A 27,081-nucleotide genomic window follows, 5' to 3' on the forward strand; every position below is an offset into this window, starting at 1 on the left:
TGCAGTAATTATTTGGATCAAATGCAGTTTATCTGCTTCATATTTGTGTTTCTGTGCTCTCCGGTAACTTATAAATGTCATTGCAGTGTTTATTTGTTATAATGAAACTTAATGACGTTTGAAACCAATGGCTGTGGTTGTGGGCTGCAGGTTTGAAGTAATCTCTTCATCTCAGGAGCAGGAGGCCCACAGATAACATTAAATTACCCTATAGGAAAGGAAGATGTATGCAGACAGATATTCAGGCCTGTGTATTATTCATCGGAGAGATGACTAGCAATGAGCCACAGCGCCTAAGGCTACGGGCTCAAAGCGTTGTCACCCAGCGAAGGCAAATGTTCCTGTCTAAGGGGAACTAGTTGTCAAGCCATAAGCCCAAGTGCATCTCAATCCCTGTTATTAAACCTCCAAAGGAATGCTGGGGCAGCTCAGTGCGAGCTGCCCCTGCGAAACAGCTGGTGGGGAAGAAACAAGGTGGGGCTGCCGTAAAACGAAGCAGGGCTGGGTAGGAGAGAGAAAGCTGGCACCCCATCTCGGCCAGATGCCTGATGCTGAAGGCCATTCTCCTTCAGTGCAAGGCCCAGTGCAAACTTTTCTTGCCTTTGCTCCAGGCGCTGCTCCTTGTCCTCCCTTCATCTGACTGATTCCCTCCCTTGCTTTCTACTGCCGCGTGTATTTATAGACTCTGGTCGTGTCTCCCCTTGAGCCTCCTCCAGACTATATAAATTCACCTCCTCCAGTCTCTCCCCTTACAACCTGCTCTCTAATCCCTGGGCCATTCCTGCCACCGCAGTTAGCGTTCTCCCTGGCTTTCCTCCACACTCCTGGGGCTATGGGGACCGGCGCCACGCATGACGCGCCGGTGCCAGTCACATCACAGCCTGCGTGGAGCTGCACAATTACTGATGTCTTATTACCTCGGGACCTGCAGAAGCAAAATGCCCCTGGCAACAGCCAGGAACATCTTTCCCTCCACTCCCTCCTCGCTGTCAGGGCTGGCAGGACCTAGGACAGCAGGCACCAAAAGCAGTGTTAAGCCCCTGCAGCACAACCCAGCTTCAGCACCTCTGGTTTTAGAGCTGCTTCCCTTAAAGTGGGCACTGCGGGGCCACTGGGCTGATGCTTCCAAATCTCCTGGCCATCAAAGGCTCAGTAGACACCATGTTTCTCAGGAGTAAAGAAATAGCATCACTAACCCCTTCCCCACTGAGCACTGAGACCTTAAGGTCTCCAGGAAACTGGACCTTGGCTGTCAGCTCAGTAAAGTTTGGCTTTTCATCTTCACCTGCTTGAACAGTGCAATGTCAGATAGGTCTGGAAACACCCTGTGCTGCAGCCATCCATCCTCAGCAACATCTGTCCTCCTCCTAATCCTTCGCTCTGAACCCGAGAGAAGCAGAGATATCCCTCACCCATCACCACCAAGCTCTCTGCTCCCCCCCCAGCAGTTACACCGACCCACTCCAAAATCCCTAAACAATGCCAGAGATGCAGATGGCTGGAGTTTCAGCCATTTCATGGGACTTCAGGAAAAGATTGCTTCTACTAAAAGACTCTGAGGAATGGCAGATGGAGCACATCTGGCTCTTGGCCATCTCCGTGCTCCATTACAACCGAGGTCCCAGCCCTGGGGACATGCAGCACAGGGAGGTAATTCCTAGAGAGGTCAAACACTACAAGCAAATGCCTGTCAATGCATTATTCACTGACCAACAGCAAAGGAAAAAAAAAGCCTGGGTAAGTTATTTGATTAACCTCATCTGACCCTCTGGATTACAACCAGAAGCTAATATTGGCAGACGTGTTACCTGATGACACCCGACGAGAAAAATTCATCTTCATTACTTGCAATCCTCATGCAACCACCCCCAGAGAACCTCCTACAAGGATCTCACCACCAGACCTCATCTGAGACCCCATCTCCAAGCTCCTTACGAGCAGATGGGACCTCTGTCCGAGAGCCTACATTTCCAGCTGGGAGCACTGATGGTTCCCACCCTCACATAGCTTCTCACAGCACCCAGAGCTCCAGCAAAAGCCTCCTGTCCGCAAACTGACTGGATCTAACCTTGCTTAAAACCCTCTGTGACATGGATTAATGAGAAGGCAAGAGCTCTGCAGGGCCACCTGCAACGACCTTGCCTGCAAACCCTTGAAAAGGGACTTAATTCCCAAATAATGCCGCGGCTCACCAAGGAGGGGTTGCAGGGCCCCCGTCGTCTCCCGAGCAGCTATCGAAACAAACAAGTTGACAAATGAGGCTGCTTCTTAATGAAGCTGAAGCCAAAGTCAATACCGGGCCCTTCTATCAGGGCACAGATCAAAGATGGTCTCAAGGGCAAAGGACCTTGGCGGGGGTGGGACAGCTGTCACTCGGAGGAGGGAAAGGATGGCACGAAAATGAAAAGGAGCAGCCCTGGAAGCAGGAGACAAGGACAACTTGCAGGAGAAGAAAGGAAAAAAGATTTGAAAGAGGTGAAATGCAGAAGGCTGGGGGGGGAAGCCTTTCTTCCAGGCCTGATGTGCTCCTTCAGCAATTAAGTCTGGTTATTAAGACCCCAGTGATCTTTCCACCCTCTGCCGCACATCTAGAGCAACATCCTTCTGATAAAATCCTATTCTAGGTGTTTGCAGAGCCTTTCCTTCTCCTGCCCATCCCAGCTAATGAAAGACCAAAGTGGGCAAGAATCAAGGAACACACCCCTCCCTTTTAGGGGCTTTAAATATCACCTTCAGGTTAGGTAGGCTTGGGATGACCTTCTGCTGTAGCAAAGGCGGGGCAGGGAGGAAGGGAGAGAAGGGAAGAAAACACTCCAGTAGGAACAGCACAATGGATGAAGAGACATCTCCCATTAAAACAAGTCCACTCCCCCACTACCAACAGACATTTGTCAACGAAGGCAGGGACAGTTTCTCCCCAGATGGCTTGGTCCTATGGCACCCTTCTCTCCCATGGCACCCTCCGAGCCACCCACCACTTTGGGGCTGACTCTTCCCAAGCAGGGCTCTTCCCAGGACACAGCACACATAGACTCACCTGGGACAGTCCAAGCCTGACCCCAGCATCACCCATGGCTGCGGACAACTCTCTTCCCTATTCTTTCATACCCCAGCTTGAGTCAGCCAAGGAGGCAGGTTCCTAGGGTAGGGATTGCTTCCCTCCCCTCTGTATGGCATCTAGCACAACGCGGATGTTACCCTCAGCTGAAGATTCCTCTGCCAAATGAGTCAGCACCCTCATATGCCCTGGCCACCCCATCTCCAGAAACTTCCACCGGCAACTCAGCTGCCCCTGCTTCTCTTTGAAAACTCCTTGATCGAACGCTGGTCTAAGCTGATGGCAACAAAGACCTGGCATACTTATCTCCAGGTCAACCTAAATATTTCATTTAGCTTCTAAAGAAGTCAATTCCTTTCTCTCTTTCTTCCTTCCTTTATTTTAAATCTGGAAATGCACACCGTCTCTCATGAATATTGATGAGGATCATTAGTCACTGAACATTTCACTTCCCTTCTCTTTTCCCCCGTCTCTCTAAAACCTTCATCTTTGTTAAAGGGAAAAAACCCATCTCCAGTTATCTCTCTGGATCTGTTTGAAGATTAGCCCCATTAATACCTTTAGAGATTGAGTAAATACCCATGTGAGCAAACACTGGGCATAAAATGATGCTGTTTACACAGGCCCTGAGATCGTTGCTGCTCTGGATGTAATTGTTAAGGGTCGTGGATGAAGTTCATCGTGTCAGGAAGGGTCACAGTACTAAATAACTGCTGTGCTGGCTGCCTGGCCAAGGGAGATTCCCCCCTCGCACACGTTGCCCACCTAATCCTTCAGGTTTGCAGCCGTGGCTGGTCCTTCTGTCTTCATCAAGCTCAAGCTGAAGGCAGCTAATGGACTTCAGCTTTGGTTAGTGAATACAGATGGCAGGGCTTGGCCAGGTACAGCAAACAGCTCAAGAAGAAAAAGAACAGGGCTCACAGCATTCAGCTCGATCCTTTACAATGATCTTTCATTGTTTCTTACCACAAAAATGGATTTTTGGAAGGGTTAAAAAAACCCCAAACACACCACAACCAACCAACCTCCCATCAAACCCCAAGCCAAGCCAAGCAAATCAAGATGCTTTGCTGGGTGTTTTGGGGTACTACGGAATTCAAAGTCACACCACATTGAAAAAAGGGAGCAGGTTCACCACATTTGCCTGAAAGACACATTTTCTCCCTGTTTGTGATTATAGCTGTGAAATACAGCTGTCTCACACCGCTCCCACTCAGCATACAGGTTGGGACTGCAGAGCAGAGATGACGTTACGTGACCTAACGCCACACAGGGAAACCAGCAGGGAACTGAGCTTCAAAGTTATTTATTTAAGCCTTTTCATAGCCTACCAAAGCCACAGGCTTTGTAACACCAGAAGGGTTTCATCTTCACAACAATTTTACTCGGCTCCCACCCCACAGCCTGGCTTTAGCTGGAAGTACTCTACCCATGGCATGTTTCTGCCCACAATTGCACAACAGATTTACTTCTCCTGGCTTGAAAGCTGTTTTAAACGGCAAAGTCTGGCTGTTCATCAATACAGGTGTCTCTCAGAGGGGGACTTACAGGGTTGCAGTCATTTTAATTGATATTTTAAGCGCTCATAACTTGGTACTGCTTCAGTGCTCCAGTGTGTGATGCTTCATCCCTGGCTTTGCCTGCAGAAAGCATCCATGTGTTGCCTTGTCCAGGAGAGGGAGGTTAGAGACCTAGATGAGGCGTGAACAAAGCCATGCACTGCCCGGCAGTGGCACCTCATAGAAAGCAGCACTGCACTGCCCCAGGGAGGCTTCCAAAAACGATGGGAGATGCTCTTTCTCCAGCCTTGGGTAGGAATACACCCACACTCTCCAGCCCCCTTCCTCAACCAAAGTTTGGATCATTTTCTTGGAAGTAAGGGTTTCCAGATACTTCCAGAGAAGAAGCTAGAGGCTTCCACCCAGTCACACTATCGTGCCAGGAGGATTTATGGCGTCATCAGAACCTGACTTGATGGCTCAGCCAGACCCACATGTCCAGGTTCTGGTCTGGTGGACACCATGTCAACAGCATGACCTGTACTGCTAATGAAATACTGCCTGCCAGCAACCTCTGCCAGGGTCCCTGTGGCCACTGAGGGAGCAAAATTAAATGACAGAGCCCCAGGCTGCAGCAACAGCTCTGCAGAGAGGGTGGAAAAACCATCAACAGATACACCTGCTCAAAGGAAAATCCGAAGGTGGCCTGGAGGCGTGACAGCCAGCGTCACCACCTACACAGAGAAGCTTTGCATCTCCTTTAATTCACGCTGGCCCCACTTTAAAAACAAGCCCTCCCCAAACCCACTGAAGGCATGGTAAGGTGAAGTTCAGAATCTTCTCTCTGCCCCTTTTCAGCACACAGATCCCATGGGATCCCAGGCTCTCACCTGCTGGCTGAGCGGCAAGAGAAGCGGCTCCTGAATTATCTTACGCTGGTACTCTGGGAGCAAGGAAGTATTGTATTCATTTATTTAAGACCATGCAGCAATAGCTTTCCACAGGGGACTGCTACTCGAATCAATAGATAAAATTATACCCTTAGACCATTAACTGCTACAACAACACCGTTACCATAAAACTCGCGAGCTTTGGATCAGATTTATAACCGCTCGAGTTGCTGTAGACAACTGGAGCATCACGGCTGAAAACCCTGCTCTGCTCCCCCTCTCCTAAGCAGCAGAGAGCAGCAGTAAGTCAGGGAGGTGTTTCCCATCCTGCCCAAAGGGAGAGCGCAGGTGATCCTTCCCTCAGGAGCATCCTTGTAAATGCAGGGCCATGTGCCTCTCCATGAGGTCCAGCATCTCACGCAGTTTTCCAGCTGACTCAACCCAGGGCAAGTCTCCCCTTGCCAGTAACAGCTTGTTTGCTGGTTCCTCTTCAGGTTTCACTTACATTCCTGCCTTGTTCAGCTAACAGACACACAAAGCATCACGGAAATATCAATGAGAGCTCTGCTGATAACAATGCATCTTTAACAGCTTCTCCGGAGCTTGCTCCAGCCGCTCGCCTCTTCCTTCTCAAGTGCCTTTGTCAGATAAAGAACAACAGGCTCGATGCAGCTTATATGAGAGGTGCCTTCCCAAATCAATTGCCATCGTGCCTTCATGAGGAGACACGAGCGACAACGCTTTAGTGGCGATGACAGCAGAGTTAGCAATGCAAAGCTCACATCGGGGCCCGGGGAGAGCTTTAGAGGTCGACTAATAACAGCCCCACAGCCACAGGGGATCCCAGCAGATTTTGTGCCAGGGATCTGGTAGCTTTTCACAAAGTTTTGTGGGGAATCCCATCTGCAGGCTGATGGCAATGGGTCCTGCTGGCTGCCACAGAGGGCAAAGCTTGAGAAGATGCTGGGATGCTCGGAAAGATGCTCAGGTTGTTGAGCTGAGCAGAGCCAACACTGCTTGAGCTGAACTGAGTAATGTGCTACAGGTCTCTGCCTGAAGAACAGACCCTTTCCATCATCACTGGGCCAGAGAACTGAGGGAAATCTGAGCTTCCCCAGCAGTGCAGAGGCTCCTGGCAGAGGAGAAAGGTCACATTTCTTACAGGGCTAAGACGGGCTGCTCCGACTTATCCTTGGGACTGAGGAAGATTCATGCTCAGCCTGTGCTGCTGCAGATGTAAAAGTCACTTGGTGAGATCCAGATAAAGCATCCCCGTAAATCCAAGCAATTGAGGCAGACCCTGCCTTCCCAGGCTGCTAATGGGTGGCACGAATATGTCATGTGGTCTCAACACTGTGCTCTAACAGGACATTTTCCCGGCAGGAGGTGCTTGAGGAACCGCCTTTGAAACACAGCAAGCAGAGAGGCACAGCCAGCTTCTCCAAACAAGCCAGTTCTTCCCCCAAAGCAGCAGGGACTCCAGTCCAGACCCAGCCAGTTCCGCTCCAGGCAGTAAGAGGGGGGCCCAGCAGAGAGAAGAGCCTTCAATCAGACTGTGGTAGAAGGGATGCTCAGCCTTTAGGGGTGGGGAAAGGCACAGAGTCCCCCCAACCTGGTCTCTGCTGGAAAAGCCGGAGGGCACAGTGGGACCAAATTGGACACAAGTCCATCCACAGCATAAAGAAGTCCGACCCATCCAACCTCTCTGACTACCAGGCCTTCAACATTTAGAACATCTTTCAAAACCTAAACCCAGTTTGGGGTTTAAATCCATCTCCTTCCCCTCTCCACTCTCCATCCTTCTCGCTAGTGGGTTTTACCCATCCCAGCACCACTGCCACAGCACCCCAGCACCCCACTAACCTAAAACACTCCCCCATCCTGCAGCAGGGAGCTGCAGCAAAAGTACCCACAGCCTCCCCTCTTGCCAGAGCTGCAGATTCCCTTTGAGAAGCTATTAAGCAGCAGTCGAACAGAGCAACCTTTCATTGACAAGTCACTCGGCCCTTTAAACGATCGCCAAAGAGTCTTTTCTTTTTATTGCTTTCTGCAGTTTAACAGCCTTGATTTCAAGTTACTTTGGCTTAAGATAAACTCCAGATCTATAACGCTTCTATTCTCTCCCCTCTTTGGTCTCTCTCGCCCACTTCTTCTTTATGTTTTTATTAAAAAAAGATCCAGGCAAACAGATAGCAGATTAAAAGGGAAACAAATTGAAATGGGTCAAATGTATCTTGCTTAGATGACAGCCACCCCATTAGATACTTTTAAACAGGACAAATAATCTGTTCAGAAGCACAAGTGGGCTTTTACATTTATTCTAAATTACAAACCAAATGATTGCAGCCTCAAATGGAAGCACTGGCTAATTGCACTAATATCTCACTAATTCCAGCACCAAGGAATGGGGGAAAAAACCTAACGATTTTCACCATTTTACCAATTATTCAATTTAGACCAAGGTACATTATGCAAACCCTGGGTTGAGCTTCCTCTCCATTTTGTGATCTATGACAAGGACTGGAATTCCAATTATTAATAATGGAGGAGCTATAATTATTCTAAGGATGGGTACGAGATAATTATAAGCCATAAAACCAGCTTTCATATGCATATGCAATTCTCTCCCCGTGCCCAGCAGAACTGAAACCTATCTGCAGAACAGAGAGACGCTGAAGTTGAAGACAAAAAAAACACCCAAACAGCCCCCAGAACCTATCCAGAGCCAATGCTGCTCATGGTTCACAAGCACAAAGCCACAGCAGATAACACACGGCAGCAACAGGCGCCTGCCCAGTTCTAGCAGGGAGGCTGGGGCTGAGCAGTATCATCCCTGCAGCCTGCAAGGGGTGCATGGATGCAGGAACCAGAACAGGGATGGCAGGCTGGTGGCTCTTCTTCAACATAGGCCACCATTGTCATTGCCCCTCTGGGCTTGACCTGCATACCACAGCTGAATCCACTATGCTTGAAGCCTGTGGACTGTGTTCCCTTGGGGAGACTCTCTCCATCTTCCCCCAAGAAGACAGGTCAGGACTTTGCATTAGTCCCCAACTCATTTAAATGAGGTCTCAAACCTTCTGAACAAGCAAGCCAAGGGGAGCTGGGCAGCTCTGACTGCAAAGCTTGGGAGTTCTCACCATGTACACTCTCAAAACTCCAGGTTTGTGTTACCCAACTGCCAGCCCCACAACATTCCCGTGGCCCTCACAGAACCACCTACCACCTTGGGTTTGCACACCTCTTATCTGAGCAGACTCCTGCAGTTATTCTGAGCTGCTAAACAACCCCCCCCTCCTTCCCAAGGAACCATGGAGCAGCGCTCGTTTCCATGCAGAGCTGCAGTTCTGCAGTAACGGCTGCTGGTATCGCTGTGCTTGGATAACGACTGGAGACACCTCAAATGCAGCAGGTTCTGCTCCCAGCCAGGATGCTAATGGAGGGGGCTGCTGCTGGAGATAATGGCGTCACAAGCCCCTCTTCCTGGCATGCCAGTCAGTGTCTGCATCTACAGTAGCAGATACTGAAGAGACCACCTGTGATTAAGGTGGATTTTAGCCTTGTGCCCGTCCCTGTCCCTCACTGATGGTGTGCATGCGAGCAAAGTGGAAAGCAGGGCTCTAAGCCAGGCAGGGAGCCAAAGAGGGGGAGTTTGTCCTTCCTTGAGCACACATCATTAACCACTGGCTGGTACAGGAGGAGGATGCTGTGCCGAGTTGTCCCTTTTCCCAGCCACGCCTGCTTTCACCACCCAACCTTAGACACGGGGATGAAGCCCACCCTTCCCCTCCACACGGTGACAAACCTGAGCGCTGGGACACAAAAGCCAGCAAAGAGCAAAGAAGGAAGGGAGCTGCCTTGCCCCACACCCCTGCACATGGGGAGGTGGTTGTAGGCACCTTCCAGCAGCCGACGGCTGGTGGGAACAGGTGGTGAAGGAGAAGGCTGACACCTCTCAGCGCTTAATCGTTCCCGTTAGTAGCTTTATGAATGGCAGCCAAAAAGTGCCATAATTGCTGCAGTGACGCTTGCTAATGACTCGAGTTAGATCTGGCAAGAAATCAAAACATGGGAGAGAAGAGGAGAAATAGTAGGAGCAGGGGCGACATCTGAATGCCTACCTGCCTTTGACCAGTGTGGAGAAGAGTGGAGCCAGCCCGGCTTGGGACCTGCAGCTCCAGCTAGTCAGGGGCCAAGCATGGGAAGTGAGCAGGCAGAGATTTCACAGCCCTCCCTTGCTCAGGGAACTGAAGGGGAAGAGGGAACAGAATAAAACAAGCCCAAATTTTCAGGCCTTGTTTCAAGACCCTTGTTCTTAGGGGACTAAGGTAACCCACCTCTGAAAACACCCTGAGCAGGGACAGCGCAAGCCCTGGGGAACGCAGGGAAACTCAGCCCACTGCCAGCATCTCCTCCGGCACGTGCCTCGGGATGTCCCATCCGTGAGCCTGGGCTCCTGCTGACTCATGGCCAGGGGAGAGCTATTCCCATCAAGGAGGGATCCAGCCCCTCGTGAGCAAACAGCCCGCTCCTCCCGATTATGTATCTCTTTCCGAATGTTAACAAACAGTCGGCAGCATCTGATTGAGTGGGTTATTAGCAGAATGAAGACAGATGGTGGAGGATTAACTCTAAAGCGTCTTTATTGCAAGGCCATCATTACAGACAGCTCTACCTCTCTCTCCCCCTGTCTGCAACTGTCACCAGCTTAATTTCACCCTACAACTCACAGCCGCGCACCAAACAGCGATCCCAGCATGCAGACAAGGCAGTCGTCAATCACAGCAAAGGGATAGGCATGTAACAGCCACGCCAGAGCAGCCCCTTCCTGCTCCCCGGTCCATGTATACCCAAACCCAGCTCCTCTCCTGGCGTGGCAATAAAGCAAGAAGGCAATCACACCCAATGCAGCCAGAGAACATCACCCAAATCACTTCTGCCTTGCAGCACAGGCTGCACTGCTGCCTCACACCAGCACTTCACACCAGCACCTCACCCAGACCCTCTGTCCATGACACAGGTTGATCTATGAGGTAACCAACACTAACGAAGGTGAGATTTTGAACACCATCTTGGCTTCTTGCCCTGGATAACAGCTCAGGCAGAAGAACCCGCATCTGCAATCCATTGCATTGATGGGCATCCATCCATCCCTTGCCAGCTGGTAAGCAAACACCACAGTATTCCCAAAGACCCTTGCTGGGCACAGCTGTAGAGCTCCTGGCCCCACTGGGAGAGGTTTCCATCCAGGTCTGCAAGCACCCAGCAGGGATTTTCTCCACAGGGATGGCCAAGAGATGTGCTTTCCCACCAAGAAGCCATTTCTCCACGCTGACGAGGTCTCAATCTAAGTGCTCTTACGAGCGCGTATGGTAATGTCTTAGTCAAGCGACAGTGAGGCTCTAATGATCCCTGTAATTACCCATTTCCACTACGATGAAGCCCCCACACCTCAATTATCTGAGCTCAGGTACTTTAGGCAGGAAATACCTTTGCTGCACCTCTATAAATGACCAGACATCTGAACACCCCCTCGGCTCACATCAGAGCTCAGCCCACGCCATATGGCCTGGATCCCCACTGAAATCTACCAAAACCCTGGGAAGGTTTGAGGCCTGTGTTATCATCCAGAACCGCCTTTAGTGAAAAATACAAGTCCTAGGTGGTCTTTGTAGCCATGGAAATCCCCTGACTTTGTTTTTTGGCAGATTGTACCTTTAAACGTAATGGTCCTGGAGTCTGCGGGGACCAGAAACTGGCAGGTACACTTTGTTCCCTTTCCCACACAAAGGTTTTACTCCTGGCCCTTTCATCATTCTTTGTTCTCTCTCTGTACAAAGCCACCAGCAGCCTGAAAAGGAAGCTCGCTTTGTAGGTGGACGCGGGGGGACGGGAGCTTCTGCGAACGATCCCAAAGGATGTGCAGGATGCTCGCGGTCCTGTCGGCTCTCTGACACCCTGTGAACATCCCCAAGGTGCTCCTGTTCCACTGAGCACGGCCACGGGCAGCCTCTTCAAGAGGCTGGAGGGGCAGGAAGGTATTGAGACACCCCACTGTCTTGCAGCACTCAGGACCAGACTCTGCCATCCATCCTCCCAATGGGCAGCCCCTTCCCGTTAAAAACGTACCGTAATCAATGTTTAAAAGGCGTGTGGTAATTAACAAGCAGGAGGTGAAGTCTTGTGAAGTACTTTCCCCCATATTATCAGCTCAGTATCAGGGCTCCTGGGAAACCGAAGGAACCTTTGATCTTCTAACTGGTATTTGAGCCGTAAACTCGCCTCCAATGCAAGTTCTACCCCTTGAAAGCTGATGCACCTTTTACTCTCCTGAAGTCATAGCTTCCCTCATGGGTCAGCAACACACCACCCCACGCAAGCCAAGGAAATGCAGAGGGGTGAGAGATTGCACCCACTATCCAAATCATTCCCAATCCAAGCCCCATCCCCCAAAAAGATTAAATCCACCTTCTGATCAAGTTCACAGGCCCTGGAGTAACCTCACAGCAGCCAAACTCTCCTTGAGACACCCTCAAGACCTTCCCATCTCGCAGGGCTCTGGGTTCTTTAATCCTTCCCTCATCCAGCATCCATCAGAGAGGGTGCTGCACCAGTTTGCTCCAGAAAATGAAGCCAAGCAAGGAAACTACCAGAAGCAAAGCTGCCGATTCTTCCGAGCGCAAATAGTTTTTGTTTAGTTATTACGCCTCATAATTATTTATGATTTTTCTATGGATTAATCAATGCTCATAAAGTACTCAGGGGGAGGGTGACTAGAATATAAAAGAGGGGAATTTTTTGTGAGATGGCTGCTAGAGAGCAGGGGGTTGACAAGCAAAGGAACGGCATCTCCTAGACACGCAAAGCCGCGAGAGAGCAGGACTCCGAAGGTGTTGTGAGGAACCACCACCCAGCCAGGATAAAAGGACCCGATGCAGCAATCGCTGGAAGAGCTTCCCACATGGCAAACCCTTTCCATGGGAAAAGACAGTGGATTTCAGATGTACAGAACTAATAAGCTCCCGCTCTTCTCTTGTAGATTCACACAGGAGACTCCCTACATCCACTGAGAGGTTTCGGAGCTCAAAGGGGATGCAGGGCTTTCTCCTCAGGGTAAAAAGAGACCTGAACACCTCCCTAGCAGTAGTATATTGACATGAGACTGCTAAAGTGGAAAGAGGAATGGAAGGTGAGGGAACCGCTCACCTTCAGTCATCCTGCGGTACTTCTCCTTGTACATGAACCCCAGTACTAGGCAGCATCCTCTTCCTGGGAGCCCCAGTTCTGCAAGAGAAGAGAGAGTGATGTTAGAAGATGAGGCTGGGGACTGGAGCAAGAACCTGGGGATGCTGCAGGGAGCAAATCCTGCCAGTTCTGCCGTTCAGATAAAGTGCCTGTGGGGTAGGCACGTAACCAAAGTCTTTGGTCAGCTTCCCACAGCTGAACTTTGCTGGTGGTCCCAAAACAACTGCTTCCAGTTGCTGCTGCTCTGCTTAGCCACAGCTATCTAGAGACAGGAGGGTCACCATCCCCCTCCCTTGAGTGCTCCTCTACACTGAGCAGAGCCCACAAGCCACATCTTCCTCCACGTCAGTGCACTGCAACAACACATGACTCTGTCATCCCTTTCCCCCCTAAGGAGGAAGAGAAGTAAAATGGGAAATGGCCCTTGGAAGGGAAGATAGGGCTGGCTTGAGGCATTCTGCTCTTTAGAGGCAAGTGAGTGACCCTACAAGCAGTGAAGTGCTGGACTCTCAGGACGCACATGCCTTTGATGCCTTGATTTCTTAATGGGGTTTTCTGGCTATGGGTAAGAGAGCGATCTGAGCACACATTGTTCCAGAAGCAGGCTGTGCACACGCACGTGCTCTCCCCCTGCGCCTCTCAGAGCAGCAAAAAGCTCTGGTTCTTCAAACAAATTCTCCCATGTCACAGCGGAGAAAATTAAGGTACCACGTCCCCGATGCTGCTGCCTGCCTGTGGACCTGCAGAGCTCCTTGGGGGCTTCTGTGCTCTGCAGAGCCCTGCTGATCAAAGCCCCTTTGATGTTTACTTAATGTGGCTGTGGTCTCTTTAGAGCATCCCCCCCCCTCCATCTCTGCCAAGGAAGGAGCGCTCGGGAGCGGCATGAAGTTGTGCCGTGCGCGAGAGGCAGCGGAGCAGGAGGGCTGAGTGCTTTAGAGTTGCCCAGCAGCCTCTGATGGGGGTGAACTGCAGATCTGGACTGAGGAAGAAGAAAGTCCAGAGGAAGAGGAAAGCTGCTCACCGTAGTGGAGTGTGATGCACAAGGAAGACACCCAGATTTATACGATGGGCACCCAGATATATAGTATCCTGCACTACTACCACTAGCTGCCATGGCATCCCAGCAGAGGGGTCAGCATCCTCCTCTTGTGCACAGGACGAGGCAGAAAAAACCCCACCATAACAGGCTTCTTTTGACTCCAGGATACCCAGGATCCAAGTAAAATTAGTCCAAGTACTTTCTCTAACAGCTAACAGGGCTCTCCTGTGCAAGAGGCTAAGGACCAACAGCTCCTGGTCCTAAGGCTCCCATCCCAGAGGACATGTAACCAGAATAAATCCCATGTGTAATCCCACTGAAGTCGCTGCTCAGACAAAATTAAGTCTTTTGAGATGCTTAGAGTAAGATGACATTTAATTGTCCCCTTGTAATCCATACTGCCACCAAAGTAGCACCCCAGAGAGAAACAGGCACCTCCAGCAAGTGATTCATTCACCTCCCTGACCTGGGGGGATTTTGGGGGTGCTTTAACTCTCTCATTGGCATTAAAAGGTGGCGATTAACTCTGATGTAGATGTCTGAAGATTAGACAAATCAAGTATCTGCATCGTCAGCTGTTTCTCAAATCAGAGTCCTAGTTAATGGGAAGAGATAAACACCACCCATCTCAAAGACCAAGGTGGAAGCTGGCCCTCTTGCTCCATGGTACAGAGGCAACGGGATCTACCATGATCCCCACTCAAAGGGCACAAACACTTCAAGAAAGCTGTTGCCTTGGCAGAGCACTCGATGCCTCCGATGCTCCTGACGGCTCCCTTGTCCTATCACTAGGGTCTGCTTGGTTTAGCCATAGGACATCCAGCACAGCACCACCCCATAACTAGAAGTTCAAATGGGGCTTCCACGAGGGTTGCACAACACTTGTGAGAACAGCCATCCCACGTGCCCGTGGCCAGACGGCTGCCAGCCTGCTGACAGCCTCCGGGGCCGCTAACGCTGAGCCTGCGAAACCAGCAAAGGGCTTCACGTCTTTATTGATAGGAAAACAAAACCACATCGATTCCTATTGAGCCTTCAACGAGCACCAAGGTATCAAAGCGCAATTAAAACAACACAATTAGATTAGCGTCACACAAGGCAGCGCAGCCCACAGTGGAGTTGAGCAAGACAGCATCCCTAGCTTACTAATTCAGGCACTCACCCTACATCCCAGCACCCACCCCATGGGCCCCTTTGTGGCTGCTGCCTGGGTTCTTCCTAGACCTGGCATTGATGGGAGGGTCCCGTTCTTCATCCACAAGACCATCCTGAACCAAAGCAGAGAGGAGTGAGTAGCGATGGAGGCAGCGATAACCACAGCCCATTCTGGGGACCAACCACTCAGCTGTCCAGCTCTCATGTTCCAGTCTCCAACGCTCCCCAAGATGGTGTTTCAGAGGCTGTGCTACCCAAGAGGTCTTACTCACAACTTGGCCCTATGAGGAGGGAGGGATTGTCAGGACGGAGCCACGTCAGTTGGATCCAGTTGAAATAGGTGTTGTTACCAGTCTGGAACTTGGATCGGCTCACACCAGTATGGGTGGCTGTCTTCCATTTGTCTCCCCAAGGGGTGGTATAATTAATGCTTATAAAGCACTTTGATATCCCATGATGAAAGGAGCTATACAAGAGGACTGCATTATAATAATTCATACCATAAATTTGTGAGAACATGCAAAAATCTTTATAGCTAAAGGCACCTTTAAATACTTGAGAGTGCCTTTAAAAGGTAAAATACTTCAAGATGACTCTGACGCCTAAGGACGTCTCACCACTTCATGGCTTTTAGAGGCTACCTAAAGCTAAAACAGTTAAGTAGACACCCAGCATTTTAAATGATTTGGCTTTAGGGGGGCTGCTAAGATACCACTGAAAACAGAACACCTTAACCCATGCCTGTCCTCCACCCCCAAAACAAATCCCATCCATTTCCTTGCAATGGGAATTGATTTTTCCTAGCAGAGCTGAACCATTCACAGTTGAAGTTTATCATCCCAGGTGCTTTGAAGGAGGAGTATCTTGTTTGGAAAACACATGGCAGAACTATGCTTTTGACTCAAAAGTACCTGCATTAATTCACCTCAAAACTTCAGACAAAGCACAAGTTCCAATCACATGCTATCAGCATTATCATAGAATGGTTACAGTTGGAAAAGACCTTTAAGACAAGAGTCCAACCATCTATCCAGCCCTACTAGGTCCAACACTAGACCACGTCACCAAACACAACATCTACTCTTCTTTTGAAGACCTCCAGGGATGGTGACTCCACCTCCTCCCTGGGCAGCCTGTTCCAATACCTGACAACACTTTCAGTAAAGGAATTCTTCATAATATGAAGATGCAACTTCAGGCTGTTTCCCCTTGTCCTGTCACTAGCTACCAGGGAGAAGAGATCAACCCCTACCTCACTACAACCACTTTTTAGGGGCCAGTGGACAACAGAACAAAATAGCAGATCAAGGTCTTCTAGAAAAGGGATCTTTATGCACAGACTAGACAACAGAGGAGACAGAGTTTGTTTTGGAAGAAACCTCTCTCCTCACAGGCCCAAACTATAGAATCCTCCTCCTTTTTTCCTCCTTTCTCCCATCATTTGGGACTCCCTTACTCCATTTCAAAGCAATTCCTCCACCCACAACTTGGAGAAGGAACCATGTTTCTGATCAACCAGGGCAGCAGAGGCTAAAGCTGCAACACTAATAAAGGTTTATTAGCACAATCATAACATGTACTATTGTGTAGCTGTATTCCACCAGGAATGATAATAAATGTTTAATAGCCCAATAATACCTGTTTAATAATTTTTCAACCCATCCTGTCTAATTGCAAGTTTATTAAAGAACAATAAACTTTATAATCATTGTAAAGGCATAATTGCAATTCCATTGCTTATTTAATATTGAGTTAATTATATTACAACTAAGTTATATTTTCCCATACATATTAAATATCAATTAGCTGTTTTAAACTATTGATTTGTATTTAATTAACTATGCTATTATATACCAATTAAGCTCTTATAGAAGAAGCAGAAACAGCTGGTCTCTTAAATTAAATTTTAAAAACTTTGTATTAACATAAATATCATGTTTCCAGTTTCTCATGTTTTCCTTCTACAGAGATGGCAATTTGCTATCTGTAAATATTTTTCTAATCACATGTTATATGCATGAGTTTCCTTCTGTTCTTGTTCTGCTCAGGATGGGGAACGGACAACTTCCAGGATAGATATCTTATTATCAGTGACACCAAAACGTGGTGACTAGGAGAGACAGAGGGCTGGAAAAGCCCCATCTCACCTGGGGAAGTGAGAAGCAAAGAACTTGTGTGGGAGAGCTTGAAGTCTCCAAGGAAGAAGCTCAATACCTTCCTCTTTGTTTCTAAGTTGGCCAATGAGGGTGGTATGAGAAGATCCTGCATCACCAAATCCAAGAGTTTTGGATCACTTAAAACCACTTTGGTTGAGAAACGTTATGCTCCTGTTTCTGAGTTTGCCATCCTAATAGATAAGGCTGCGTATCTATCTTGCTAAAGAAACACTTTATAAACAGAAAAACCCAATCTCCCAAATCATTCCACCTTCCTGGCTTCACCAATGCGTCCCAAAAGTTAGAAGAAATCCACAAAGGAGCATTTTCTTCCTTGTTTCCCAGCATATTGGTTTCCAGGCTCAGTAACCATCCAGCTCATCTTGTGCAAATTTGCTACACATCCCCGTGACCTCTTCTTCAGAGGTCTTTGCTCTGGGTACCCATAAAGACAGCTGCAAGTTCTCCTTCTGCCCTGAGTGAAGGATTCAAGCTTCCTCCCTTGACTGTGTTTGCATCCACGAGCGTTGCTGAGCAATCCAAAACCTACTGCTGCATCTCAGCAGAGAGCAAATGGATCCTTCGGCACGTAACTTCTATATTACACTGTTAAGTCTGCAGAACAAGCCAAGATCCTCAGAGATGAGAAAAAGCTATACAAATGCAAGTTATTATTAAATCTGTGCCCAGTTAATTTATAAAAATATATTTAAAAAAAATCTCTAAGAGGCTTCCCAGATGAGAAAATGGGCACATTACTGTTTGAAATATGAACGAACCAGAGATCAGTGTTAAATGCTGCAGCGATACTGTATTTTATTCTACAGTGCTCTGCAGAAAAGTTGCATTTATAAACCCATTTATTGTGTTATGTACTTGCAAACCACCTTGTCATCCATTTATTGCGCAAATAAAATCTTAAAAGCAGAGGATTAGTTGAGTGTGTCCCTGTGGGACCACAACCTGACTTTAAAGAATCCATCAATGAAGGAAAAACAGATGGAGCAGAGGTGTTTGCCAGCTCATTGCTCTGAGATGTAAAATGCAACTGTGCAGAAGGGCTATTCTCCAATGTCCACAGTCCTGGAAGTTCTGCTCATGTTAAAAGAGAGAAGATGCACCCGACAGAGTTTGCAGGAACCAGGAGGCAGCTCTAGTCAAAGAGCTTTGGAGTGGCCAAGTCTCCTCTCTTGCTGCTGCATGGGTTGAAGACAACCTTTGGGGAGGACAGTTCACCTTTGCACAGCAAAAGAAGATTCCCCAAAATGAAAACCTTGTGAAGCACCTCTGTTGAGACCTAAACTTGCCTTAAACACTGCTGGAGAGGCATGTCCCTGCAGCTTGGCAGCAGATATCACAGTGTGCTGGCATCCAGCTAGCCAAGCTGCCATGAAAGATATCAGCACTGAAAGCTTCAAGGGGAAAGACCATGTGTAAGCAGCTCTCCCCAAGAATGATCTCTGCTGGTACCACACAGTTCTGGGTTTATTCTTAGCAGGAAGGGAAAGGTAGAAGGGAATCACACTGCTGAGCAAAATGGATTATGTCCCTGCATTCCCTGGATAAGGAAAGGAAAGAGACCTCCACGTCCAAGTTGTAACTCAGCACTGAAATGGTTTGAAGAGCTTTTCTTCCTCTGGTGGCAACACAGAGCCTTTGGTCCCTAAAGTTCAGTATGCTGAATCTCTCCATATTCCCCATGCCTGTGGTCTTTTTCTGAACATCTCATAACCACATCTTACATTGGGAGCAGCCAGCAAGCAAAGAAGAATCCTCCCAAACCTCAAATCCAGTCAGTCTCAGCTTTTCTTTTTCCTTCCTCCAAAGTAAAACAGCCCAGTGGAGATGCTGCTGGGGACAAAAAGCCAACTTACCCCAGAGTAAGTCAGCAGCCGCTACTTGAACCTCCTTGTGTAAACAGCTTTTATAGCTCTGCATGCACAGGTACTGACTTCCACTAATCACATAGTCTGAAATGCCTTCTTTTGATAAGCTCATACCACAGTTGCACCACACCTTGCATATAGGCAAAGGTATTTCCCCCCCCCCCCCCTTCTATTTCCTGCTGCAGAAGTCCTGACTTGCACGTAGCATTATTCCAAAGAAAAACCACCAAAAGGTTCCAGAGAAACAGAATACATTTCCTTTGCCACTGACAGACCAGCTGCTCAGTTCTGCTGGTCACATAACCAACACAGGCACTGGAAAAGGCTGGTGGGGCTGCCCAGGTTCCTAAATCCTCAGGCAAAAGGGGAAGAAAATCACCTCCAACTGCAGGTTGGCACTTGCTCGCTCCACACCAGGCTTTTGAAGGCTCCACCAAGGAGAGGTGCCCAGCCAACCATCTAGAGCAATGCCTCCAGGCTCTTCTCCACCCCTATGGGGTCACCCTTTCATCTGACAACCTCACAGCAACCACCTCACCCTGATTTACATGACTTCTGTGGCATTTTGCAAGAGCTGCCATCCCCTTGCTGCTTTCATCTTGCTTAGTTCAGACCCTCTGAAGCTCCTCACCTCACTACAGCCCTGGAGCTCAGGCCCTCCCTGGGAAGAGGTCCCTATTGTTTGGTGGGGCTACAGCCAAGTCACCTTGCTGGGGGGACTTGACCTGCACTTCAAGGGCTTCCCAGGGATTTAATCTGCTTTTTGACTGCAGCCAAGTCACAAAACACACTTTCTGTTTCAAGGCTGCAACCAGCCACAGAAAGGTCAGGAGCAAAGCTTGGAGAGAGGCTGGAGCAACACACAAGCACCTCCCCACGCATCCCCCGGTCTCCTTAATGCTTCCCCAGGTCAGCCCCTGAAACCACAACATCACCATCCCCACCATTCCCCAAGGAGGGGATGTGTACCCTTGAGAGCACGTTTGCAGGTTGCAAGGAGTCAGCTGGGGCCATCGGGGGACAGCCAGGTGATGGGCACATCTGTCCCTGTCACACTCCAGTGGTTGTGTTGCACCAGCCAACACAGCTTCACAGGCTCTACGGAGCTCCTCGCCTCTCTGGGACATGACAGCCAGGGCAGGAGAGGCTAATGCACAGTTTGAGCCTCGTCCCTCACCCCAGCTGTCCCCTCTGCCTCCCCCAGGTGCTTCTTCTTGCAAGAAGAGGGCTCAGCTGGCCCTGGGCTGCCTGTCACCTGCCCCCACGCTCTGCTTGGCAGCTCAGACCTGAACCTGCCGTCACCTGGGGAGCTGCCTGACAAGGTCTGTGGTACTTGTTCCTCCCTGTCCAGTCATCTTCCCCCTTCCTGAGACCAGGACCTGAGTGTTCCACTCCACACAGCAAAAGAATAAGTGTCAGACCAGCATGGAAAGAGCAGAAGACACATTTGAAACCCATCCTGTCTTCCTGCAGCACTTCTTCCTTTGCACCAGCTCTCCAGGGAGAGGACATGCCCAGGAGACTGGAAAAGCCCCAGATACCACAGAGCAGAGGGGGTCTGGAGGAGAGACTGGGCCAGGCAACTCTGGGGCAAACCTTCCCTGCTCCATCTCCAGCGATTGCAGCAGTGTGTGCTCCTACATAAACCAAGGAAAAACATACAAGATCCACCTACTGTGATTCCTTAAGAACAGAGTGGCTTCCCTAAAGGCCCAATTTCATCCCCAAACACTCTGGTTTCCCGTTTCACTGTTGCCACTGCACTGCTCCTGATGTAGGACCCCTGCACATCCCATCCCAATCCGAGCAACGTTAACCAAATGGCATGACATTATCCTGAAGCCTGGTGGGAAGACCTCATCTTGAAATAAGTAACACATTTCATGCTCTCCTGGCACACCAAAAGCCACATTTACACACAGGTCTAGAGATCTGCATAAAGCAGGAAGGTGTAAGCACCTCACACCCTATGTAGGCTGCCCCTTAACCCCTCTGCTCAACAGTGAGGTGATGGGAAGACTTCATAGTAAGCCCTGGAAATCCCCACGCTGCTCCAACAGATTGTGGACACACCAGAGAGAAAGAGAATAAAAACAAACCCACAGCACTGTAAAGGTCACATCAGTGGCAACAGCTCCTCACACCTCCTGCCTTGAAAGCAGCCCTGGTTAAGCCACCCATTTCACAAGCCTAGAAAGGCAGAGGACAGCACTGGAAAAGCACAGACCCTTGGAAACACCCAGCAAATGCAGCTTCCTCAGTCAGGCAGCAGATAATCACAGTCTCCAACAAAACTATCAGCCCCAGGCCCATCAGCTCCTCCTGCCTCAAACCCCGTGAAGCCCAATGCCCAGCTGCTCCAAATCCTGGACACCCCACATCCCTTTCAACCCCTCTGATGGGAGGGAAAATGCAGAAGTGCAGCCACTCTCTCCTTCAAGGATGACAGGACAGACAGAGGCAGGGAACCCTGTGGTCCTTCTATTACTGGGAAATCACACTCCAGCCTCCCAAACAGCATTACTTCTGAGCATCTTGTAATTAAATTGTATCTACTGGTTACCTCACAGCATGGCTGCAATTCCTGTGCATCTGAGGCTTCCCCCCCGCCCAAGACTTCTGATCTCCAGCTTCTATTGTATTTTTCCCCTCCTCACCAACTCTCAGCAGTTTCAGAAAGCTTTTTGTAAAGCCACCTTTCTGCTTGAGAGGAGAGAAGGGGGTAGGAGACTTGCTGTGCAGCACCAGCCTGTGCTGTGCCACCTCCTCTTGGGCTACCCAGGGGTCCTGGTGAAGGAGATGAGTGATGTGAACAAGTCACCTTGGTCCAACTTTTATCCAGAAGTGAATCCCACTTTCCTCCTTTGTTATTTAACCCCCCATCCCCCAGCAATTTGGATGGGAGCTAAACAGCATCAGGAATCTTGCCTATGGTGGCACCACCAAACCATCACAGATGAGTTACTCAGCCAAGGGAGCAGTGATTAGAGATTAATCCCTGTCAGAGGTGCTGCAGCTCCTGCTCTTCCCCTTCTCTTAAAACTCATTCAAAGAGCACACAGTGCTAAGATGGAAGGGACAGCAGGGAAACAGGTCCAAACCCTCTGCCAACCAATGAGGTACCAATTATGGGGAAGGAGAGAAAGCCACAAGATTTAAGGGATTATCCAATCAGTACATTTCCATGGCACCCTGCAGGAAGGCTGCTCTGATTGGGGTATTGAAGCTTTGCAGAGTGCTGGCAGGGAGGGCTTCAGCAGTGGGAGAAAGGAAAGTGAGCGGGCACATTTCAGGCTGTGGGAGGCTGATTGCTGCCCCAGATGGACCACGGTCTTTCAGTGTCTGACCAGCATCAGATTGGGCTCTACCATGAGAAACAAACCCATCACCCAGATTTTGCTAGCCCATGCAGACATCCTGCTGCCACAGCGGCTGGTGGCCGTGCTGTTCCTTCTCCAGTCAGCACCAGTCACCTTGTCTGGGTCCGGAGAAGACACTGAGCATCTGCAGCACCAGCTGTCTGTGCCTGCAACATTCAGTTTGTCTCATGACCATGCCTGGTTCCCCTTTAGAGCGTTACTGCTTTCCCAACTGACCTGAGAACTCCCAGTTTCCTCAACTGGTCCTGCTGGTTGGATGCTCACCCTGCAACCACTTTGCTAGTGATACTCGCTTGCAGCTTCAGCCAAAAAAAAAGGGCTGATAGTTCACATCAGGTTAACTCCATCCATTCCTACCTATGAGATCCTTACAGGCAAAGGGGTGGAAAAAAATCCAAGCAGGGAAGATGAGGGGCACAGGCTTGATTGGGCAAGATCCAGGGATCTCTGCTACACCTCTCCCCATGACATGTCCTCACCAAATCAATCCCCAGCTCACAGAAGATGCCACCGTTCGCCTTCACCCCCCTGCTCCCCAGCCAAACCCTGTAACTTATTGCAAGCAGCTTGGTTTCCACTGCCAGGGGCCCATTTTCCCAGCGTCGGCTGTAACTTGAATGCTCTACAAAAACAGCTCCCCTGCTTCCCCCCCACGTCAGCGCGCTGCTCCCAAGCGCACACTCTCTCAATCCCATTAAAAGTAATGGGCTGGACAACCTCACCCCATTACTTTCAATGGTTTAGTTTCAGCCAGACAGCCTGAAGCTCCCATATCCTCAAAATAGCAAGCGGAGTAGCTCCAAAACTCTCCCCTTCATTATTGCATCTCATATCCCAGCTTGCCAGAGTTTAATTGGAAAGATGGCCAAGCCCTCCTGTTTAGGTTTGCTAATTGCCAGAGGAGGGACATGAGTCCTCCTTGCTCTGCTGAGAAATATTGCCTTGCTCAGCAATTTTGTTTGGTTTTTCAAGGTGTGAGGCTTTACCAAAACAGCCCAGATTGTCTTAAAAAAACCCAACCCCCAAACACATGCAAATGCAGCCATGGGAAAGGTCCTTTGGGAAAACTGTTAGGTGCTCCAAGATTCAGGTGGTCTTACTGGTGCTGGAGGGGCAGAACTGGTCTGAGAAGAGCTAACTGGGGAGTAACACAGCTCTTTCCAAAAGCCAAGTGCAACCCATCCATTTAAGATGCATCACGGGAGCTGTAGCTCGAGTTCTGAACTCCAAATCCAACGACACACGGAGGGAAGAGCCAGGCCAAGGCAGTTTGATATTATGACATGCTCAGGAAGTCACACTGCCAAAAACCTTTTCCTGGGACCTTGAGAAATCTCATTCCTGGTCTCATTTCTGACCTCACCTTCTGCTCTGGTTTCATAAAAACCTGGCAGAACTTGCCCACGTAAAGCCACGTGCTCTCCATGCAGCAAGGCAAGGGACCTGTTTGGGATGTATGTAACACCACCCACCCCAAGACCAAAAACTGGGAAGAGCTGATGAGCTGAATGGTTGAGAAAGCAAGAAACCCACCCCATCATAAAACATAAACCAGGAGAAAGCTGCCAGGATGACACTTAAGAGCCGAGTGCTGGAAGTTTGGAGCACAACGCTGACTTTTCTTGCCTCTGACCTTAGCAAAGAGAGATGCCCACAAAGCACATCTCTCCTACACCAAACCCCTGCAAGCTCTCCACATGGCTTCCCCCCACCCTGGGCTCCATGCCGTGCCCTGTTGCAATGCTGAGCCCCTGCTTCAAAGATGTTAACATCTCGATGCTCACAGCCCTGTCCAACCCAGGACAGATGGTAATAAATTTTTCAGTGGCTGAAGCAGAGTGCAGCAACTGTGTGATTAGCATCTTTTTCTCCACTGCACATTTCATCTGTAAACTAAGATTAAATACCTGGAGGAAAAAAAGCCGCAGGAAAAGGGAACTTTAATATGTTTTCACCGCAGAGTTCACACGATTGAGCAAACAGCTCAGATCCAAGGTCAGGGGCTGCTTGGGAGCAGGGAGGGGGGAAACTTTCCCCATGCTCTGATTCAAATTATCCAGCTTTCACAGAGATGCTCTGTTACCTTGAAATCCTGATGACCCAGGCAGCCGGCCTTCGAGCCAACGCTGCGAGGAGCAGCAAGGTCAGCAATCCCCTAAAAGGGAACAAGGGGAGGAGAATCGCTCCATTACCTGTCTGAGTTTGAACTCTCAACTCCTTTAATCCAAACAAAACCTCTTCCCACTGCCTGTCAAGCCTCAGGGACCTCACTTTCCCTCAACCTCAGCCAGAGATAAAACAAGGGAATGAATTTCACGTATTGCATGGGAGATTAGGGATGGTGCCAGCTGTTCAGAAAGAGAAGAAATCATCAGCTACAAGTTGAGCAACCATCAAAAAACACAGTTCTCCATCACAACAACACAAGTACCAGGCCAGTGTTGCCAACAAGGCATCTCGGGCAGCAAGCATTTCAGACTGTTGTTAAGAGAAGCCATTTATGCTCAGAAGACTATTGTTAGGGCTACAAATCCTCCTCTCTGCAAAGCTGTCAAGCTCTTTTGTGTGCCCCTCATACACTTTAGTTCTTCTATGCAGCACCAGGGGATCCTGCACAGGAACCAACAGAGAGATCCACCTGCGCTCAGTAGGAAAGCTGATGGGATTTGGGTGCTCTGGCTCCTTTTGTAGGAAAAAAGTCACTTCTGAAACATCTCCTTCACTAAAAGGAGGACATCAAGATGCTGGAGCATGTCCAGAAAAGGGCTACAAGGCTGGTGAAGGGTTTGGAAGACAAATCTCATGAGGAGCAGCTGAGGGAGCTGGGATTGTTTAGTCTGGAGAACAGGAGATTGAGGGGAGACCTCATTGCTCTCTACAACTGCCTAAAAGGTGGCTGTAGTGAGGTGGTGGTCAGTCTCTTCTAATGACAGGACAAAGGGAAACATTCTGAAGCTGCATCAGGGGAAGTTCAGGTTGGATATTAGGAAGAATTTCTTTACTGAAAGGGTTGTCATGTATTGGAACAGCCTGCCCAGGAAGGTGATTGAGTCACCATCCCTGGAAGGGATTAAAAGAAGAACAGACAATGTGCTCAGTGATGTGGTCCAACATCGGACCTAGTAGGGCTGGATAGATGGTTGGACTCAATTTTGAGGGTCTTTTCCCATGGTAACCATTCCATGATTCTATTTGCTTGCCAAAGAAAAATCTCAGCACGCCCAACAAGTAAGGCTTCAGGTCACCCAGAGAAATAGCTTTGCTATTCCATCTCCAAACACCTAAAAATTTCAGGCTTTAATCCACCGTTCCCCATTCTCAGGGGCCCACCTCTCATCTCCTTCCACCAAGCCAGGGGACCGTGGCAGAACACAACCCCGTTGTGTTTCCAAAGGGCAAGAAGATCCACAGTGGGAGTGCTGACAGATGGGCATTCACCACCTGCCTTTCCAAGGACATCACACGCCGTCCCTTGTAATCAATAATGTATTATTTCCTCTATGCCTTATATCCTTGTGTTTATTATGTGTAAATAGGGATTTACAGTGAGCCCAGGCGTTCATTTAACGGACCTGACACCCCGTGTACAAGATCTGCCAGCCGCCCTCTCAGGACCTCTGCAGGGAAAAGAAATGATGCTTCTTCCACAAAGCCATTTTCATGAAAGAAACAGGGAAAGAAAGGAAGGGGGTGTGGGGGGGAACCACCAGAAAAAGAATAAAACAAGGCCAAGGTAGAGAGATCAGAGAGAGCCTCTGTGCATGGAATGGAAAACAGCGTACGGGTGGGACTCTCATTCTCTGGGATTCAGAGTCACGCCAGCATCATTGTGAAAGGAACGTTAAATATTGCTCTCATCTCAAGCCTGAGGTGCTGCTTCCAGGAGGAAGAGGTTGGGGTTGGTGAGGGGAAGAAACTTTTCCTTGAAAGGCACCGGCACACCTATGCAAAGTTCCTTCTTATTTGATCTTCAGCACAAAGAGCTGAACAGACACCTATCATCCTTTGCAGCTGAAATGAAAAAATAAAGAAGACTTTTATCCCAGATCCATTTATCTCAGGTAATAAATTCTGCTCCTGCCCCCAGCCAGTCAGTCTTTTCCAGGTGGACAGCTTTCCTGCTGGAAAAATGAACAAAGCAATCAAAATAATTTGCTAATTTCGTTCTGTACTGGAGGGGTTTTTTTCAAGTCAAGTTAAAACAAACCCGGGTAACCTGGTGTGTTGTGTCAACGTTTTGTTCGCTGATTATCAAAGCAAAGCTGAAATTCTTAATTCTTTCTCAAAAGATCTCAATAAAGCCTCCTCCAGAAGCTACACGGCACTTCCCAGAAGGAAAGTGACACTGCAGGTAAACCACGTGTGTTTTCCATAGGATGGTGACAGCCAAAACGTCTCCTGACACCTTTTTGGAACAAAAGCACCTTTGCCTGACTCAACAGCAGCGTGCTTATCCCCAGACACCTTGGGATGTGAGGACGTGACCCAGCTCCCACCTTCCAGGTGAAGCCACCAGACCAAGCGAAGCAAGTCGAGCGAATGAGCTGAGTTCTTGATCCGTGTTCTTAATCGATGGAGGGGTTCAGAGCAACAGTCAGGTAAATATAAGGTCTGAGCTGCTTTCCCATGCTGGGCTACCCCAGTACGTTCAACACCCAGGCCCTTCCCAACCTGCGTGCCCCCTCTCCAAGCTCAGCTTGGTGCTTCCCTTTCAAGGGAAGGATAAGCATGGCTCTGCTCCATCAACAAACCTCTAGAGCAAACATCTTTCCT

At 49.2% G+C, this 27,081-nt stretch overlaps 1 protein-coding gene across 1 annotated transcript in view; it reads right to left on the reverse strand.

Moving 5' to 3' along the window:
* The window catches only part of KIRREL3 (kirre like nephrin family adhesion molecule 3), a gene marked incomplete at both ends in the record, with an annotated part of 316,724 nt that overhangs the window by 94,839 nt on the left and 194,804 nt on the right, over positions 1-27,081 (reverse strand). Inside the window, one exon of the mRNA XM_084274997.1 lies at positions 12,654-12,731. Coding sequence (XP_084131123.1) covers positions 12,654-12,731 — 78 coding nt within the window. The remainder of the gene's footprint in view (positions 1-12,653; positions 12,732-27,081) is intronic.

Source organism: Gallinula chloropus, assembly GCF_964237585.1.
Source record: "Gallinula chloropus genome assembly, chromosome: 24".
Classification (NCBI taxonomy): Eukaryota; Metazoa; Chordata; class Aves; order Gruiformes; family Rallidae; genus Gallinula; species Gallinula chloropus.